The sequence below is a fragment of the Rhopalosiphum padi genome, chromosome 1, assembly GCF_020882245.1.
Source record: "Rhopalosiphum padi isolate XX-2018 chromosome 1, ASM2088224v1, whole genome shotgun sequence".
NCBI classification, from domain to species: domain Eukaryota; kingdom Metazoa; phylum Arthropoda; class Insecta; order Hemiptera; family Aphididae; genus Rhopalosiphum; species Rhopalosiphum padi.
This window is the reverse complement of record NC_083597.1, coordinates 31,966,886-31,987,758: the sequence shown is the minus strand read 5'-3', so window position 1 is coordinate 31,987,758 and position 20,873 is coordinate 31,966,886. Positions and strand designations below refer to the sequence as shown.

At 26.1% G+C, this 20,873-nt stretch overlaps 1 protein-coding gene across 1 annotated transcript; it reads right to left on the bottom strand.

Annotated features, from left to right (window-relative positions):
* Nucleotides 1-872: 872 nt before the first annotated feature.
* On the bottom strand, nucleotides 873-20,580 carry LOC132918172 (uncharacterized). The gene is made up of 4 exons (XM_060979293.1): nucleotides 20,226-20,580; nucleotides 18,479-18,755; nucleotides 15,917-16,091; nucleotides 873-3,043 (listed from the first exon to the last, which is right to left on the bottom strand). Exons 1-4 carry the CDS (start codon nucleotides 20,250-20,252, stop codon nucleotides 2,878-2,880), a joined length of 645 nt encoding a protein of 214 aa, XP_060835276.1. The 5' UTR covers nucleotides 20,253-20,580; the 3' UTR covers nucleotides 873-2,877.
* Nucleotides 20,581-20,873: the final 293 nt, after the last annotated feature.

The following is a 20,873-nucleotide window of genomic DNA, read 5'->3' as shown; positions in this document are numbered from 1 at the left end:
TAAGCCAGTAGATATTTGTTTTTAGTAACATTTTGCACATTTTTTTCTTTTGTTAAATCGATTAAGTACTGTTCAAAATAATTTTATAAATTAAATGATTTATTATAATACTGACATTTATGAAAACCCATGTTTGTTTCGGATCTATAAATATAATATGCATATTTTTTAAAATTTAATTTTCTCACTGAGTAAATTTTTTTGAATATCATCAATATTAAAAGTTGACTTGTTTAATTCCACAAATATATTATATTTATAATAAAATTTTGTTTAATAAATACTTTAATTTGATTATAAATATGTTTATATATTTTAATGTAATGGAGTAGTTACAAAGTTTTTTCAATAAATAAAATTAAAAAATATATTTGATTTATCATTAAAATAACAATTTATTCCAATAGGTTAGTGTATTATTACAATACCAGTTGATATCAAATTGATTTTAATTTCATCATCAATGTGAAAATCAATTTAGAACAAGCATAAATCAATTTACTGACATTTTGAAGAGGACACCATGAAATATTTTAAAAGACGATCGATCATATTATATAGTAGAGTAGAGGTATATGATTAGTAAATGAAAAAGGGACAAATGGAATTCGTGGTACAAACGTGGAATAATTTTTATCATGGAAACGAAGAGCTATACTTAGGGGGTGGTATATTCTATAAGGGAGTGAGTGAAAAGTGACAAAGACTGAGAAGAATAATGAAAATGCATCTTTTACAGTAAATATAAAATACCGCTGAACCTTATGTCATAATATAAAATATGATTATTTGTCGGTACTGTTTAGCACTACTTTATATATCAAAGTAATGAGATTGAAATAAAAAATGTAATAAAAATTTCAAGTTCAAAATTCACAAGATCTCCAATTTATTAATGTAAAATAATACACATAACATCTGCAATATTCAATACTAAGCCGTATGCTTGAATACTCAAATTAAATTAAATTTACTTACCAATTATTATTATTTGTAGTTAATGTTATTTAATTAAGTTCTGATAAACGGTTTTCTAAAATAGCTATGATTACATTTCATCTGTCGTCTAATTAAGTTTACTTAGTGAAATTCAATAGTGTTTTAGGAATTGTAACTTTCCTTATACTTACACATTATTAATATTACTTTTCTATAACAATATGGAATTGGATACGCATATATGTGTGAATGTCTGTTGAGCGTTAGTATAGGTTTATGACATAACAATAATTGATATAAATTATTTATAAATATTTATTAAAATGTGAAAAATATTATATTTTAAATATTATTTATTATTAACTCGATATTATAATATTCCAGTTTAAAAATAATTTACTTATGTCTTATTTACATGATTTAACACGAAGGTTGTAAGTACTAATATAACTTATTTTAAATTATACAAGTTAGAATTCCAAAATATAAGTTCTACGATACCTATATTTTAGATGTTTTGATAATAATAAAGTTTATAGTTCGCTTTTTAATTTTGTATGCTGATAAAAAAAAAAATTAATCACTAAAATAATTGCCTAAATTAGATCTTAAATAGTTTTGTAATAATAATACGACTATCGTATAACAATTTTGTTGAAAACACTAGATTTTGTTAAATTATTTTAATATTTTTGTTATTTTGATTTTTGTTCCTATTTCTTGTTTGTAAATATTGGTATTTGACCTCGTTAACACTAACTTTAAATTTAATTTATTTGTTTATTTTCGTAATATTGAGTTATTTCTGATGAAATTATTTAATATAATATGTAACTGTCAGTTTGCTTCAACATAGTTATTTGTTATTCTATACTTTACACTTATACAATTATTTAAATATTTCAATTTTAGTTTTTCATCATGAATAATTATTCAAAGTAAACGTAAATATCAATAACTATTGGATTTGTATTTTCATAATTTTATTTATCTTCTATTAGTTTACAGGCGTTACTTTCAAATGTTTATCTTACCGACTTACCGTATTTCAATATAATTAGTATAATTATGTAAACATTTATATTTTATACATATTTTGTGATGGTCAATAGTTGCAGTGGCTCTTTCTAAATAAAAATATAACAAAAAAATATATCTTAACTTTTTCCATAATAGACTTGTAGTTTATTGTTTTAGGTTTTATTAATTAACCATATTAAAGCTAACGTTTGAAAATTTTAAATTGTTTTCACATGAAATATATTTATTGATTGTTTTTCTGTGTAGGTAATTTGTATTTGTTTAAATAGGTATTCGATAGGTACATTAAAAGTGCTACGTATTTTATTGTTTTCCCTTATTTCAATATATTGCGTAATATATATATTTTTTTGCGTGGATCAAAGAGCAGACAAATATACATATATAATACCTACTGCATATCTCACAAGGGTTTACTAATTAAAAACGATGGTATAATTCAGATGTCATTACCGGGAATTTTTAAATTAGAAAATAATCACAGAACTACCTACCGGCTGCGATAAAATAAAATAAACATTAGGTACCTATTTACTATAAATTAATGTATATAATATTACGTTTTTATTATTTTTATATTGTTTTAAGTAGGTAGGTATTTAGTTTACGGACACGCTCGTGGCAGCTGTACCTAATGATTATTCTATTGACTATAGATTATAGTATACATCTGTAACCTATGCTACGACTTATAGAATACATTATAAAGTAATTTAAATGCGTCATATTTATAATTAAAACTTAAAAATATAATGCACTGGCCCACGTCCGTTTGCGCATTATACTCTATAGATAATTGCAGATAACTACAAATAACTGATACTCCAATTATTTCAACATATCTGTATAGATGATATTTATGATGTGTATAGTCTGTGAGTCGTAATTATCGATATCCTAAACTTGACATATGTATTTATCCAAATTGTTCCAGTTGGAAGAGTAATCAATTTTCATATGACCAAGAGTGTTGTAGCGGAACTGACTAGTTACCACGTTTTCAGCTGAATTATATTCTCCACTATTGGCCATGTAAGCTCGACACAGTACAGACTCCATGTCTCTGAAACATATTAATAATACAAATTAATTGCGTTGTCAATATATTGGCAAACATAATTTCAACTGTAGAATGTAAATAGTGTATTATTTTAGATGTATACGTCTTCGATAATAATAAACCAATAGTATTTTATTCTTGTAAACTATAAAATAAAAAACAATAAAACGCACCTAATACATTTTTAAATTATATTAAAACTATTACTATTCAAAAAAATAGTCAAGTTAAATCCATTTTTCTAGAAATAAATGTTATTTTCTTTTCAATAAAACCCATTACTCAGCTCTTATAAGATTTTAAAAAATAGTTCCACCGTTATAAAGTTTTGTATAATGAGTATATTTTTCCATACTGCATTATTCATTATGTACAAAATCAATAGTCATTGTCGTTCAAAGTTCAAATACGGAAAAAAAATACTTCGTGTCATATACACAGTTACACAACATTTTTTATGTTGAAAAATCTTAATCTATAGCAACAGTATTTGCTAAAATATTAAATTTTAATATACAATTTTTTGAAACTATATTTATAAGATGTGTACGCATAAATGGAAATTATATTCACTTTAATACTCAATTCTCAAATGCATTGAAATATTGATTATTATATTATATAATATCTATATTAATATATTATTAACAATCAATTGAGTAGGTATATGATACTCGTATATGAATTATGAATTATTATTTATTATTATATATTTATTCATTTATATTATATTCATTTCATTGTTAAAGTTTTGGTTAAATACCACTTTTTCCCTAGTAATAAGAAATAACTTGGTAAAATACCTACACTATATTAAAAAAAAAGGAAAGAAAAACCGTTTTTTATAATCATTATTTTGGTATAGGTATTCCAATTTAATCTCACAAGAATCAATAAAATTCTACAGGAAGTTTTTAATAATTTCGTTGAAATTATACGTATATAACATTAGAATATAATCGTAATAATGTTTAACGTGTGTAATGTAAAAAGTTTTCGATAGCTTTTTCAAACTTCTGGTAGAACGGTAGAATGGTTTTACAGTTGAAATATTTTTAATAAAAATTGTATTTCAAAAAGGTTTTACAAACTTTCATTCACACACACACACACACACACACACACACACACACACACACACACGCACACGCACACGCACTTAAATACACACACATATAATATCGGATTTCTACATGGATGATTATCAGGAAACAACGGTTAGTTAATATCATCAACGGCTGCAATATTTGCCAGACCATAACGATAAGTATAATACTATCATTACTTTGGTTTGGTTAATCTTGATTTTTTTCGAATGTTCGTTAATTTTCTTAAATATTTTACTGTATATACTAGTGGTTCATCCAACTTACATAAAAAAATAACTGCACAATGTAGTATATAATTACAACAATTCTACAGTAGCTATACCAGTGTTTTTGTACAACGTTTAAATGGTAACGAAAAAACATCATTTATCATTTTTTCTACAAAAGTATTCTTTTTATCTGTAAGAAATTTATCGATTGCGCCAAACTTTATACATATATATATATAACTTTATAACTTTATATAGGTTACACCGACTCATATATTATTGCATTATTAAACAATTAAACTGATATTTTTAGTATATTCATAACAAAATAACGTGGTCGAATACTCTCTAACTGTGACATATATATATCTTATAAAAAAATATTATGGGTATTTGAGTAATATTATTTTGTTTATGCATTATATTTTATTATAAGCCGATAGAATAAACATATACAAATGTGCAGTGGTATATTGATAGCTGGCGGAATCAACATACACAAATGTCCAGCGGAATCGATAGCTGGCATAATCGATAAAACCCTAGTCTACAAATAATGTTGAAGTATGCGAACGAACAAATATATATTTTTGAATTTTTCTACACACGAGTAGTTTTGGGTCGTTTTTGGTGTGAAATAAAGCGATCTTAGCAATAACTCATAGTGAACACTTAACACTTTAATACGCCAAACCACCGTAAGTGAAATCTGCTGGAAGTATAAATAATAATAACACTATTATTACTATTATATATAACGGTCGAGTAGGATTCAATAAAAGTGTGAAGTGAATTTATTATTGTTTGCGGGCACTTCCAATACAGAGTTACTCAAACATAATCTGTAATTTGTTAATCTCGAAATATATTGCAATGAACATTCTTTTAGTCAGATACTTACAATGGCAGGTGTAGTATCTACTCACATAGACAAATTAATATTTTTTATGTACTGCATGGCATTATATTAACTTTGTAATATAAATTATAAATCGTGAATAGATTTTAATTGAAATGTTTGTGTACACGTATACAAATAATAAAATATAATATAATTTATAGAGTAATTCATAAAGCATAAACTAGATTTTAAAGTTCTAGAGATTTTTTATACTACTTAAGAATTGTCCTGTGGAGGTAAAGACTTCTGTTATTAAAATGAGAATCCCATTTATGAGGATAAATTATAAAACATTTATAATTTGTAAAACGGTCTTAGTATAATAAATAAATTATTAGTCGAAATCCTCCCACATAACCTTTACATTACGCCCTCATGGACTGCCCCTCCGGCCTATATCAACAACAGACAAATACCAACTGAACAATACGTAAAATATTTTGGGATGCATATAGACAGACGGCTCATATGTGGAAATTACGTACAAATAAAATCTTTAAATAATAAACTTAATTATTCGCATTCCCTATTAAAAACCAAACTATAATTGTAAAAAAATATTTATATACAAACTACTCATCCTTCTTTTAGCCTTTTATTATGATATCTAGATTTGGTGATCATATAAAAACTCAAACATTAAAATTATACAATCATTCCAATCAATACCTCTTTGAACAAATATTGTATTGCTTATTAGATATTAGATATTAGATGTAGGTAGATTGTAAATAAAACAAATAAAATAAATACTAGATCCAATATTTTATCTATTTTATGTTTTTGAAAAACTATTTTTAAGGACTTTTAGTTTTAGTTTAAACATTTTATTACGTGAAAAAATACTCGTTGGAATTTTGTTAATATACTTTATATAATTTTGATAATGTACATCCAAATTTTTAAAATAATTATCCATAATTTACAGTAAAAAAAAATTTAAAGTTATTATAGAAAAAAAGAAGTTTTTATTGAAATATCTCAATGATATGAATATAACATGGTATTTAAGAACACTTAAAAATTCTAAAAATGAGAATTTTAATAGATTTTTTTGCTTAAGGAAAAAATATGGGATAAGAATTTTTGCGAATTATCCAGTATAATAAAATATAGGTTTAAGTATAAAATTGCGTAGGTATTTTTTTTACGATCCCTAAGGCCTACGACTTTGATACGCGTAAAATATTTATTACATAATCGTTAATAGTATATATTTTAGGATGCACATGTGTACGAACACGCGTGTAGGTTCACGCTACAGGTACACGTGACGATTTAATTTAGCCGAATGAAAACTGTTTAGGTTTTCCAAATATAGAGTTGTGCAGCGTTCACTAGTTCATACAATACAGGTATATACATTATACATGATATGATTAATACGTACAATATTAAAACGATTAATATGACTTAACGGCGTTTATTGTGGCAACAGTATTTTCCTATCGAAGCATAATTAAAATCCACCGATGCGTAATGCTTGTACAACGGTGGCTGTACACTTTTTTAGAGCGTTCAAATTAAATTGCGCACGTTACATTCTTGGAAATTATTTAATAAGACTTAACACAGCTTATACCTATACAGTTTCGTCTATACAATTTAATGAATAAGTGTATAGAATAAGTATAATGGTATATTATATTGTACTATACCATAGTTGAGCTCGTGTATATTTGATTGAACGATGTAATAGAATGATGTGCAGTCTACAACTATTATTTCCGTAAATTAAAAAAAGAAATTGATCATTATCTATAGCATAGGAATTATATAATATTTTAAAATCGTTGTATGACGCGTGTTTGTTTTATACCGTACGCGATTCATCTGTTACCAAGTGTACAACTCACTATATTGTACATATCATTTAGTTGGTATATGGGTAAATATTTTAGTTTATATGAGTACATCAAAGAAAGTATTTCAATTTTTCAAAAGTAAATCTATTATAATATATTTATATACAACATAATAATACTGCCTTTGTATAATATTATTAATAACATTACGAAAATCGAAAAATTATTGTGTAGTTTATAGTAGAGTATAAAATAATATAAAAAAGTACGTAATAAAAGTATATTATGTGTAGCCAAAACTCAAAAGTGAAAAGTTTGTAATAAAGGTAATATGGAATGGTATACCTAAGAGTATTGAAAAAAATAAAAACCATTGCAAATTTTCATGTAATTAAACATTTTAGACAATGTAACTATTACTAATTAATATGTATTGTAGTACAACGACTAATGCCTTAATGTTTGATAATAACTAAAATATTAATATGATATTATATTATTATAATTCGTTGTAGCTTTTTTCAATTAAACATTTTATTTTTTGTTGTCAAATTCTAAACAACCGCCATGTTATAGTATAAATATATTGTAGGAGTTTCTCGATGTAGATAGGTACTCAATGTTATTGTTTATTTTTTCATTGTTATTTTTTCCACAGATTTCTCAAAAACAGCATTAATAACTTAATATAATATATATGTATATCCGGGAACGAGAACTGAATTATTATTTTATTTGTTATATTTACATGTTATTTTGAATGATATACTTACATAAAAGTGTAGCTTGTTAACGTTTGGTTGAAAAACCAAAGGTTGTAGATACTTAACAAAATGCCCAACTATTGTGCTTATTATAGTTATTATACTAATTGGTACTTCGCAGATTTTTGGAACAATTGTTAAGGCCAGAACTTCATCGTGTTACTAATTAATCAGTTTCCAAAATTTTATGGGTTTAAAATTATTTTTACATTATTTAAATATATTGTATATTTTATATTATTATACAATCATGACTCTGTAGACTGTGTATTTTTAAATTAAGATATCATTTTATTCAAACTTTTTATATTTAAATGTAGACGTATCATATAAATAAATATTGTATTATACTCGTAATATTAACTAATAAGCTATTTATTATTTTATTAATCTTATTTACATTCATATTATTATACATTATTTACTAATATATTATATATTTATTTAATCATTCCTGCTTCCTAATTATTATATAACTATTAATTCAGCACTAGATATTACTATGCCCATTTTCGAAATTAATTACTAAGTTGTTTTAGTATTTAATTTTCTTTATAATATTCATATATTTTATGCTTATTATTAGTAGTATTTATAATAATTATATTTACTGTAATTATTTTTTTATTGTTCTAATGTATTATATTATTTATTACTATATTATATAAGTTATGCATTTAGTAATTTTGTAATTGTTGAAGCGAATGGTCGTTGAATATCAGGCTTGTATAAACGATTATATATATATATATATATATATATAAAAATAGTAAACTGAACTTAATAAATATATTTTACGATAAAAATATTTTAAAAAAAATATCATTTTAAAACCGATAAAGTTTAATAAAACCGCAATAGCTAGGTATGTATTAAACATTTTATCTTATTTGAATATAAATACCCGATACGGGATCTTATCAGAGATTCACGGGGAAAGGGAATAGTAGCCATGACTCGGTTAAGAAATTGGATGCGGTCCAATTACTATATATATATAGGTACGCCCGTGTCTGCAGTTTTTTTTAACGATTACTTCCAATCGATAATGAAATGTTTCTCATTCTGACATGAATTACACCTTATCTAATTAAAAATAAATTGAATTTGGTGTATATAGTACTATTTTAATTTCCACAGTACAAGTTTGTTTGTGTTTTTTTTTTTTGCAAGCTATTTCAATTTTTCCACGACAATCAAAGTACTTCGAAGGAAAATCAAATTATTTGTATATCCCACTTATATTAGTTTCTTTTTAAGTTATATATTTATAATTATTTTTTTGTTTTTTTTCCTTGTAAATTACGTTGTATTTTATTAAAACGTATAATACGAATAAAATATTCAAACATTGGAATTTATAAAGGTGCTTTTTTATGGTATTTCACGTATTAAAATAATAATATATTATACTATACTAAGTGTTTGTTAGTTTTCTCTTCAAAATTATCTTTTTATAACTAATAATAAACATTTGTATGTGACGTATTTGTTGTTTCGTGAAATGTGTTTACTATTATTTCCGATCAATTATCAAGAATCACATTTTTATTTTTATTAGGTATTTAAAAATATAGGAAATGTTATAAATGGAGGTACAAATTATGCAATTAAAATAAAGATAACAATTTATTTAAGAATGTGAACGAATAAATTCGTTATAATTATGTTTATGTATCACTGTATCAGTAACTTGCATTGAAACTAATTATGAATTTGTTATTTTTTTAGTTTAATCAAGTATTAAAATAATGTTGTACATAGATGATTAAAACATCATCTATTATCTATATGTATAAGATAATTATCAGATGTAAAATAGTTTATTAAAATTTTATTTAGATAATGTAAATATGTAATAGACAAAACCCAAAATATTTATGTACATAATAGATAAAAGATTACTAAATTTATCTAGATAAAAACAAATAATTTAACACTTTCGTTGGTAAAATAATTTTTATTCTATAAATATAATGCTATAATACGAGTACATAAAACAATTTTATATTTTCATTTTAATTTCTAATAAATAAATGGATGTTTTAAATACGATTACCCATCGGTATATATTATATGGTTAATGAATAATATTTTATTATGAATTAACTATAGTGAAACACAGGTTAGGTAATTAACATAAAAGAACTAAAAAAATAATATTATAATAAAATAAATTATCTATAGGCAATAACTTTGAAAAAACAAACGATTTCCCCACAAAAATATTTTAAAAATAACATTGAAAATCTAGTTATAAAAAATGCTCTAGATAATTATTTTATTTAAGTTAATAGATAAAAATAAATTTTAATTATTTTTAGCAAGATAAAATATAATAATGCACTACCCTAGTACATATTATACACACGTAGTTGTAATAACCGATTTTAACTAAAAGTAATTAGTAATTACATTTATGTTTTATTTTTCATCATACACTACGAATAACTTTGTACAACATTAAATATAATTTTTTAGATTAAAAAAAACTGTAGGTATCTTTCATTTTTGTTTTGTCTGCGATTAATATATATTTTGACATTTGGCTAAAAAATAATATTTGCACAATACACGCGAAACAATGAACGTGGTTTTGAATTCATATACCACAATCAAAATTACATTATAATGATCAGGGGCGATATCATAATAGAGGTTGTAAACTTATAACCTTATTTGCTGGTACCCGATTCCAATAATATTACCAAACTACATGCGTCATCAAAGCATTATAATATTATTATGTCATAATGTGTGCGACAATTCTATTCTGTGCGATTTGTTTGGTGTAATATTCTACTAATGGATTTTACCGTGCGATATAATGATAGTTAAGATGACAAATCACCAGTTACGACGGTAAAAGTCATAATAGTATTTTATTTAGATTTTATTGTCATTATCGATTTCACTAGACGACAAAAGAAATTGAATAATACAATGCATGCTAAATAATATTGCGGTGTATACTACATTTATCGTAAAAATTAACTGTACTATAACTAAGCGTATGTTGAAAATTTGAACTGTAAACGGTTCCGTGGAGAAATTTGATCCCATACCATGTTATTAGGTACATGAAAAATAACAATTTAATCATGGTTGAATTACCTACTGTTTTAATGAATGGCCTGAGCATTATGTTACGCTTTAGCCGAATTGATTTTCACGTAGATCAAATTCAGAAGTGCATTAGAACTATATCGGTTTTGCAAGGATAAAACCATTATAAATGGTATTTAAAATAGCACTATATCGAAAAACAACAATATATAACGTAAAGAATTTATATTATGTTTAACGTTTAACAGGATAATAATTCAAAATAGCTACTGTTCAACAAACAATAATGATATAGATATATTATATTTTACAACCTACTCAAAAACTTGAGTAAACAATTATTGACATTATTGAATATGATGTAAATAGATGTCGAACCGAATTATAGTTTTTTAAATCGTTTATCATGGGAACCATAGAATTACGAAAAAAAGATAAAAATAGTATCTAACGTGTGGCGAAAGCCAAACACTTGAACATCATAAAAAAAACAGTACAATAATATAATGTTTTGTGTAAAATTGGCAATACAAACGACGTATATTGTATGACACGAAATGGATACATACAGTGATGAAATAAGTGTGCGAAACGGGTTTGTATAGAAACGGAGAGCGTTGTGTGGTACACGTCGTAGTGCGCGTGTATGGTTTTTAAGAAACGCGATTTTCAAGTAAGTTTTTGTATTTGAAAAAAATACCGCGTACAATAAAAATGATGAAGGTTCGGGATCAGCCAATACGCGTCCCGATGAATTATGCGTACGATATTATGTGCATGATGTACCTGCGTGCCTACACGTGCGTATGTGTTTACCTATATAATAAATTATGAAGGGTGGTACTCGAAATAGAAATACAACTCGAAAATACTTTATAAGCCGATTATAAACCGTTCTCCTCCCGGTGCGGTGTATGCGCAATAATCGATCAAAACATAATAATGCCCGAAACATAACGCGCATCGGCACCACCGCGGTACGGAAAATAATATAAAATGCATTATAATATATAATATTATTATGCACATGCGTCGACGAATACCATCTTCGTAGCTTTTGCGATTCGATCGGATTCTTGTTCGATATGATAATAATATATATTATGTAGATTTGCGACGACGACGCACGTGCCTTACCCGTCTACACATAATAATATATATATACTCGGGGTAGTGTTGACGATTTAACAACCTGACACCTGTCGTTAAGGTACTACGAAGAGACGCATTACGTTCTAAAAACGCGATGCGGGGATTCGGGGTACGGAGACTTACGTCATATTTTCGGAATATTCCCGAGAGCGTGTCAAACAAGCCACCAAATGTTCTGACTCTCAAGTGCAGTCTTTCCCGAGAAGACGCGGGCAAAGAAAAAAAAATCAAAATCAATAATAAAAAATGGGAGAAAAATTAGGAATCGCTCTACTGTGCAGTAGGTGTCGAGTGTATCACATCGCTGAAGAGCGATCAGATCACTGTAATGTATGTTTTAAATTTGAATTAAATTAAATAGGAAATAATTACAAAAATAAAAACGATTCTGAGAGAAGATGGTCTGTCAGCCTATATTTATTATATTGCTATTAAAATAATTTATTTTTTCTATAAGTAATATAGTAGGTTGAATTATTTTTTCCCGAAAGCATATTGCATTTGAAAATGGCAATGCGTGTAAAAATATAATATTATACGTAAAAGTTAAAAGTTTCAAGTTTTAATTCATGAATAATATTTTTAAATAACAAATAATTAAACTCGTTATTCTTCATTTAAATATATAATTTCGTCCTAATTTGAACTTCAATGTCAATAAAAAAAAAAAATATTTTAATATTCAAAGATCAGTTTCTAAAGAAAATTGTAATAAATTAAAACTATAAATTGTAAGACGAAAAAGTAGTTTCACATTGGAAAAACCCAAAGGAATACTCAAGATACAAAATATACATAAAAGGTAGATAATAAGTTTATTAGGAGGTCCGTGTTTTCAATCTTTTATTTTAAAACTTAGTATTGTTGTTTTAATTGTTTTTAGAAAAGATTTATAGGTATGATAACTGCATTAAACAAATTTGGTATAGCAATATATTTATAATATGTACAATATATGTGCATTGTGTATACTTTTAATTATTATAAAACTGGTATATATAATATCATTTTTAAGACGTTAGTGTTTTAATTTGTGGTGTAGGCATATCAATGAAGTATACAGTATACATACATAGCTCTTTCCTGAATATAACAATACTTAATATTAAACATTACACATTTTATTTAAATTATCTTGCAACTTATTACGCAATAACCAACAATAACGTTACAGATTTGAGACTATTATTATTTCGATGAAATGATCTTTATCAAGTATCGACCCTTTGATAAAAACATTAAACAGATGTCTTTATTAACATTGTTGTTTGTGTATATATGTATACATTATTACTGTTTGTACTCAGCAGACGAGTATTTGGCACATATTTATTAAGAATAAACATTAATATCGATAACATTATTGATTTTCTTTGTATCAAAAAAAAAAAAAAAATCAAATATTTTAATGACTTCTTTTACAATATGTCTGTTCTTGCAATATACTTTTAGAAAGCATTACGTGTATAAACGTCGAAACCTTATATATAAAAAGGAAAGGACATAAAAAACGATCATCTTGCGTCCTTTGCCATGCACATATACAATTGTATTATAATAATATTACATGAATGTATGTATATTTAGGATTTATTTAGGATTTATTTCCTGAAACCCACCCGGAATGACGTTTACGGGTCGCTGAAGAGGAATAACGAGTACTGGTCTAATTTATACGTACGCGAATCTAGATCCTTTTTATATTCGTTTTGAACTTTTCGCTTTATTACAGCACACTTCTTATTTGCCCAGAGTTACCGTTTAGGCTCTAGAGGATTATTGACAGTGCAGTAACTAGCAGTCGAGTATCACTAATTTGGCATGGTTAGGATTTGTTATTAAAAATAATTGCGACCCTTCTAACAAATTATTCAAATTACAATACTAGTTTTTATTAATTTTTCGTAAAAATTACTTTAATGGAAATTACTGATGAGGAGAGAGATGAGGTTGTATTGTATTGAATTCGTAAGTAATATCGTCCAAGTTCGTAGAATGTAATAAAAAAGGAAAAATTTGCTCAGGTGATATTTTACACAATGCATTTTGTAATAACTATCTGTGAATATAAATTTGTTATAGTATCTTACAAATTATGTTTATTTTATTTTATTTAAAAAATTGCATTTATTAAGTAAAGAAATTATTTATATTTTCAATTCAAACTCGTTAAAGTCGCTCTGATATATAGTAAATGTCAAGTGTTATTAGTCTATAAGTCAATATCGATGTACCATAGAACAGTGTAAACAGGTTTCTGGTATAAAAAGTTAATTTTAATGTATAAAGTAAATAAAACACTAGTATGTATATGTAATAACGTAAAGCAAGTCTTTGCAAAAAATATTTTGAATGACTACAATTTACGAAACCTCCGTTATTCTTCGTTTAAATATTCAATTTTATCAACATTTAAATTTAAAATATTTTTAAAAAATTGTTTATACTTATTTTTAGATTTTTATGTTTCTGTGAAAACTATTTAGGTACGAGGAATCTTTATTAAATTTCCAAACCTTAGATATTAAAATTCAAAATAGTATGCATTTTAAACTACAAATTAATTTAAATATTCTTTGTTTATTTCAAACTAGACCAAAATTTGAACTCTAAATTCTTATAAATAATCATTAACATATTTTGAAAATAAGCAAAAAAGGTTTAAAGTGTATCAACATTAAAAAAAAATTTAAGAATATTTTGTCTAAAAAAAGTTAATATTTGGTGAATATTTCAAGTATGTACGTAGGTTATTTATTTTTGAATTACAATATAAAAACAAAATCGATTTTGACCGAAACTGGTGTTGGGTAAATATTCTCGTTCGTTGATAATTTTTTTTATGTTTAACCCAAATATTATTAAAAGTAGGTAGATAATAAATATTTTTTACCTCCCCCATTTTAAGTACCAATTAGATCTAATTTACTTTCAGAAACCACTTGAAGATTGAAGTATTTTTATTGTTGCTCAGGCTGATGTCAGGCACAAAATATAAAACAAGATCATTGTTAAACAAATACATTCATTCGACTCAAGTTTTTTTTTAAATATTCTAATTTATTCGTAATGATCTTTTGGTAAACATTGACAATATAATTATCACATCATTAATTTTCGTATAAGGCATCTGATAATGTAATAAAAAATCAACTACCTTATGGATACTTAGGCGCACTAAATAAAACTGTACAATTTAATGTAGTGAAATGTCTTAGACCCATTGGTTGTTTTTAAATAATTATAAGATTTCCCTGTCACTAAATTAGAAGAAAAAATCGGATCTTTAGAAACATGTTTCTAGAATAAAATCAATAATCTGTAAATTGAATGTCAATATATTTAAAAGCTATTGTCGTTAAAGTTCTATATATATATATATATATCACTTGTTTGTTAGTTCATTTGGCATAATATGTAAATAAATAAAATTATAAATTAAAATATATTTTAATCAATTAGCAAACTCATATTAATTATTATCATATTAGTTTAACAAAATTCTACGTTTTTGGACTTTTATAATCAGTATTACATATTTGTGTCAAATAAAATTGATAATAGCTCAATTAATAGTAGTGTCATAAGCAGCTTTCTCAAAATCGGAATAAAATCTAGGTGAGTGTACGTCTTAAATATTTTTACCGATTTTTATTCAACCTCATTGAATAATACTTGTCTAAACACATTGTTGCAGTTTTTATGCGGAAGAAATATGATTAATGATGATTAATTTGTGAGCTTTAACGGGATGAGCAGTGATTATGCAGGAACTGAAAATATGTGTACTTGTTTCAATATAATAATATATTATATACGTTTATAGATTAATAATAATAATAATAATAATATAAATTCTCGTGAGTTTACCCGTTGTCGTAACGCGAGTTCCGGCGGACTTCCGGCCTAGAAACGTTGTATAGAAGACGGCATTGTTGTTTCGAAGATCCACTAGTGATCGGGTAGAAATGATGGTCGACCGCAGCGTACCTGCAGTACGGTGGTGGTTTGCAACCAGATTCCCAATACTCGTATAGATTTTCGTCTAAGACAATCATAAAGGGACAATGTGAAATGGAATATGCATTATGTACACAGTAAATTCTAGTACTTGACTCAAAGTTAGAAAGTTTCAATATTTGGAATTATCCGCTCAAAACCTTTTGTATTTATTTTTAAATAAACCATACTGATATGTAAATATTAGAATATGTGTAATTAAAAATAGTATGAAATGATTAAAGTTTAGATGATTTAAGTATTCAAAAAAAAAAAACTTCTTATCTATTTTTGTTTTTTCATTCTCGTTTTTCATCAAGGATTTTTTTACAAACATATTATATAGAATAACCCATATTCGATGTTATTCAATATTTATAACTGTACTGAATATTTGAATACATGTCACCTTATGATACGCATTTTTTTTTTGATATACACTTGACAAATAATGATGAATTGTAAGCATTAAAAATGTTGTAGGTAATTTTTAATAATGTGTCTAGAAGTCTCTGATATCATTACTGTTATTGCGATTGCAGGTCATATGTTCTGGATGTCGATACCAATCGCATTAAATCGAGTTAATAATTCGACATACAAGGTAATTTAGCAAGCATACTTTACTCATCTCTTTTTTCTTTAATATTGAAGTTATTCAAAATTTGGCTAATGGTAAACTAATATAAGACTATATTTTCAAATTCTTGAGTTTTTTTGTACTATTTAGGATCGTCTCACGAAGATATAAACTTCTGTTTTTAAAATCAAAACCTTTTTTCATCTGTAAAGTATTTAGTGGATAATTTAAATATAAATATAAATATAAATATATATATAATATATAAATTTAAATATCATCATAAAGTATATTTCAAAATGTCAAAAATGTTAGATGAATCACCCTATGTATTAATTGATTATTATTATTGTTATCACTGCAACAGACTGAAATAACGTTTATCGTAAGTAGATATCTATCGTATAAAAATTTGAGATCTTTAGATCGTATAATTATTATGCACGAATCTATAGTACGATTATAAACGGTTACCAAATGGTATTTTTTTTGTCTATAATGTTTACGTATGTCCTATATATATTTTTCTTATCTATAATATTGTATTATTTTTGGACATGAATAAAAAATAAAACAGATCACATATTTTAAATTTTTTCAAGCGAAAAATAACAACGAAATAATAGAAATATGTATTTTAGCTTAAACTCATGACTATGAATGGCAATGGCCGTATGGGTATCGATAATAAATATTAAAAAAATATTGTTATTGCGGGTACATAGTATAATATATATTAAATTATATAGCATTAATACCGTTACACTACCCTTTCTAATCAGAATTTACCCTATTCTTGAACAACATTATGGTCGGTGAACATGATGAATTTTTTATCATGCTCGTTTATATACTCGCATCAGGACATTCCTTAAACACCGTAACAAATCATAAAAATAATATTTCGAAATTTGGCTTTAAAAGTAATAGTAGATATTTAAGATATTTTAAAAATTAGAATTTAATAAATACATAACTTATACAAAACAATTGGGCGAATATGTTTTAAAAAATCAACCTGGATAAAATATGCTCAAAGATTTTTAATACTTATATTAAGTAGGAACTTACAAATAGTTACTAACAAATAATAGAGACTATCACGCATTTGGCTAATTGACTACCTATTATCAATATATTACCAATTAAATAGAACAGAAGTTCTAAAACTTTTAAATTACGCCGTACATCCAACCCTTATGAAAGCTCCTAATTATTCCTTGATTTTTTTTTACCTATTTGTTTGCAATAAATCTTATTTTATTATAACCAATAATTCAAATCACAAAAGGTAGATATGAAAACACGATCGTTTTATAATTATTTTTAATTAATTTAATTTTATACGGAAATTTACCATTTTTATTTATTTTATTTTTATTGCTTGAAATGTGAAAGCTGGTGTTCTACTCCTGACATCAGTTTTTGAACATTGGACTCAAGTACTCGAAAACTTTGAATTTTAAGTTCTGCCTCGATGTTTTCTATGTGGTTTTTAATATTGTTTTAAATATAAACAATTACAAAGAAAATAACAGAAAAGGCTTTTTCACATAAACAAGTTGTTGGAACCACAATTAAAACTTTCTAAACTTTACTTGATAGCACTGTTCATCCCTTTCTATGAGTTTCAGGGTTTCTCGATTGGGTCACAATTTAAGAACCGCTAAAATGTACCATATTATAAACATCAGGTTAATAAAAGTCAATAAAAAGAATATTTTATGTAACTTTATATATATTAAAAAAAAAAAATACACGAATAATGTGCACTATTGTCTATAGTCTATAGACTCTATACTCTACACTCTACTCGTACTATAGTAAACTCGTAATAACGATATTGTGTTTACTTGAATCGGGTGGAACAAGGGCCATAGACGATGAACTTGGTGAACATTGGCAGCAATCGTACCGGGCTACCGATCGAGCTCTTGTTCTACCGGTGCCTGACTTGTTATTTTTCGGCGGACCCGGCACGTACACGAAATCAGATCGCGTGGACACAGGTCCGGCTGCTGACGAGAGTGATACAACTTGGTGGTCTGCCGAACAGTCTGTTGTATCACTAGAGTGTCTCCAAGACACCTCCCGCAAGTCTAGGTCCCACGGGTCGACGTACTTGCGGTGCTGAAAAAATATCATATGAATTTTACTATTATTTCAACGTTGCGGATTTTAGAATTTTTTTTTTCAAATGTCATTCTCACTTTAAAATCTTGAATTACATATTTACATTTCATATAAATATGTTATTGATTTAAAACTTTTCTCAAATCTAAAATTATGTCGTTTTAAAGATATTGTAGTTACGCCTACGACATAATTTTAAATTAAAATAATTAAAATAGTAAAAGTAATTTCTACACGAGCGAAATTTCGAAAAAAATAAAGATAAAATCGCTGAACACATTATGTACTTGTATATTTTTTCAATATTTGACTGTTGTCGGTAGGTTAATATGCTGAATAAATATATTTTTTAGCAACAGAAAAAACGTAACAAACACTTCAGTAACGAGTTAGGGGTTTTGTTCGTAAGAATACAAAACCACAATGACTTGGAAATTGGAATACTTTAACCACTTACACAAATACTATCTAATCCACAAGATGTACATACTGTGAAAAGTTAATAAATTGAAAAAAGTGTATTATAAAAACGGTTTTATTTGATTTTTTTTTCACCTCTCTGAAAATTCTGATTTAAAACCATCAGCAAATCTATAAATGTGATGAAAAAAAACATGTCAACTTACTGAACCGAAAGCAAAATGTTGTTTTTTTTTATAAACACCTATTATCGTTTATGTTTGTAAATATATATAACATACACTTTTTCGTATTCCAACACTTTTTAAATTATCTTTTGGATCATCTTTCACATTTTCCTCTTCGGTGCGTTTAAGGTACGTAAAACTTTTATAAAGAAAGTTTTTTTAATGTTGGTACTTTATTTTGAATATGAACGACGATCGTAAACGTTTTATCAATTTTTAAACACTAGCATGCAGCGGTAGGTATTCTTTTCTTTTTTTTATGTTGACCCGACTAATGGAAATAATAAAAAGATTAATTATCATAATGAAAGTTTACTTTGTATGGCTTAACATTAAAGTTAATGGTGTTTATATTGACGAAGTTACTATGTAAAAAAGGTTAAGTTTACGAATTGGATAATCGTCGTTACTATAGCTCTGCGGTCTACATGAATGAATGGTTTCGAGTGATAAAAATAAAAATTTAAATCATACTTATATGTTTCATAGGACTATTTAGAAATAATAAGTCATAATTACGGAGTAAATGAAAATACCAACTATCTATATATATAGATACCGTTTCTATATGTACCGTTTTAATATTTAATATTACAGGTACCCTGAAGTTTATTAAGCGTTTTTATTTTTGAGTGAAAATGTATTTGTTAAGAGAAAATATGATAGACGACAAACACATTGTATAATGTGCATATATAAACTACCAAAATTGAACTAAATTAAAAACAAAAAAAAAAACAGAATATCGGCGTTGTCACAAAAATGTGATCGATTTGCATAAAATACGGAAACGAAAATAATACCAATGAATTTCGCTTACCATTGTAATCGAAGACGAATCGGACATTTTAGCGCTTGGTGTCGGCGGCAGTGACGACGAACTCTGACTCCGCGGCGACAATGCGTGTTACAGCAGCAACAGTATAGTGATAATAATCGTAGTAGTAATGGTAGTAGAAATGATAGTATTAATGGTAGCAGTAATGGCAGTAATAGTAATAATAGTAGTAGTAGTAGTAGTAGTAGTAGTAGTAATAGTAGTAGTAGTAGTAATAGTAGTAGTAGTAGTAGTAGTAGTAGCAGTAGTAGTAGTAGCAGAAGTAGTAATAGTAGTTGTAGTAGTAGTAATAGTATTAGTAATAGTTTATTAGGTAGTAGGTACACACGAAGAAATTTTGATAGTGGCTAGTGCTATAATACCTAACATGTGCGGAAACCTATCTAGAGGTATAATATAGTATACGCGTAGTAGTAGTGTACAGGCACAAGCGGCAGGCATATTATACTTTCTTCTTTCGAAACCAGCTTCACGGTATTAACGTGACCAGCGTGAAAAATTGCCGTGGAGGGATAACATAATTGGAAATGGATGAAATTCTGTTTTGTTTTTTTTTTCGTATTTCAAAATCCAGAGAAATGTGTCTTACGCGAATTACTATAAAGTATTACCATTATTATTATTACTATA

Excerpts from the sequence above, each read along its gene's own strand:
- LOC132918172 (XM_060979293.1), bottom strand. The coding sequence starts at position 20,252 with ATGTCCGATTCGTCTTCGATTACAATG. Across the intron at positions 16,092-18,478 it reads CCTTGTTCCACCCGATTCAA|ACGAAAATCTATACGAGTAT; the intron begins GTAAACACAATA and ends TGATTGTCTTAG. Across the intron at positions 3,044-15,916 it reads AACTCGCGTTACGACAACGG|AGACATGGAGTCTGTACTGT; the intron begins GTAAACTCACGA and ends AATATGTTTCAG.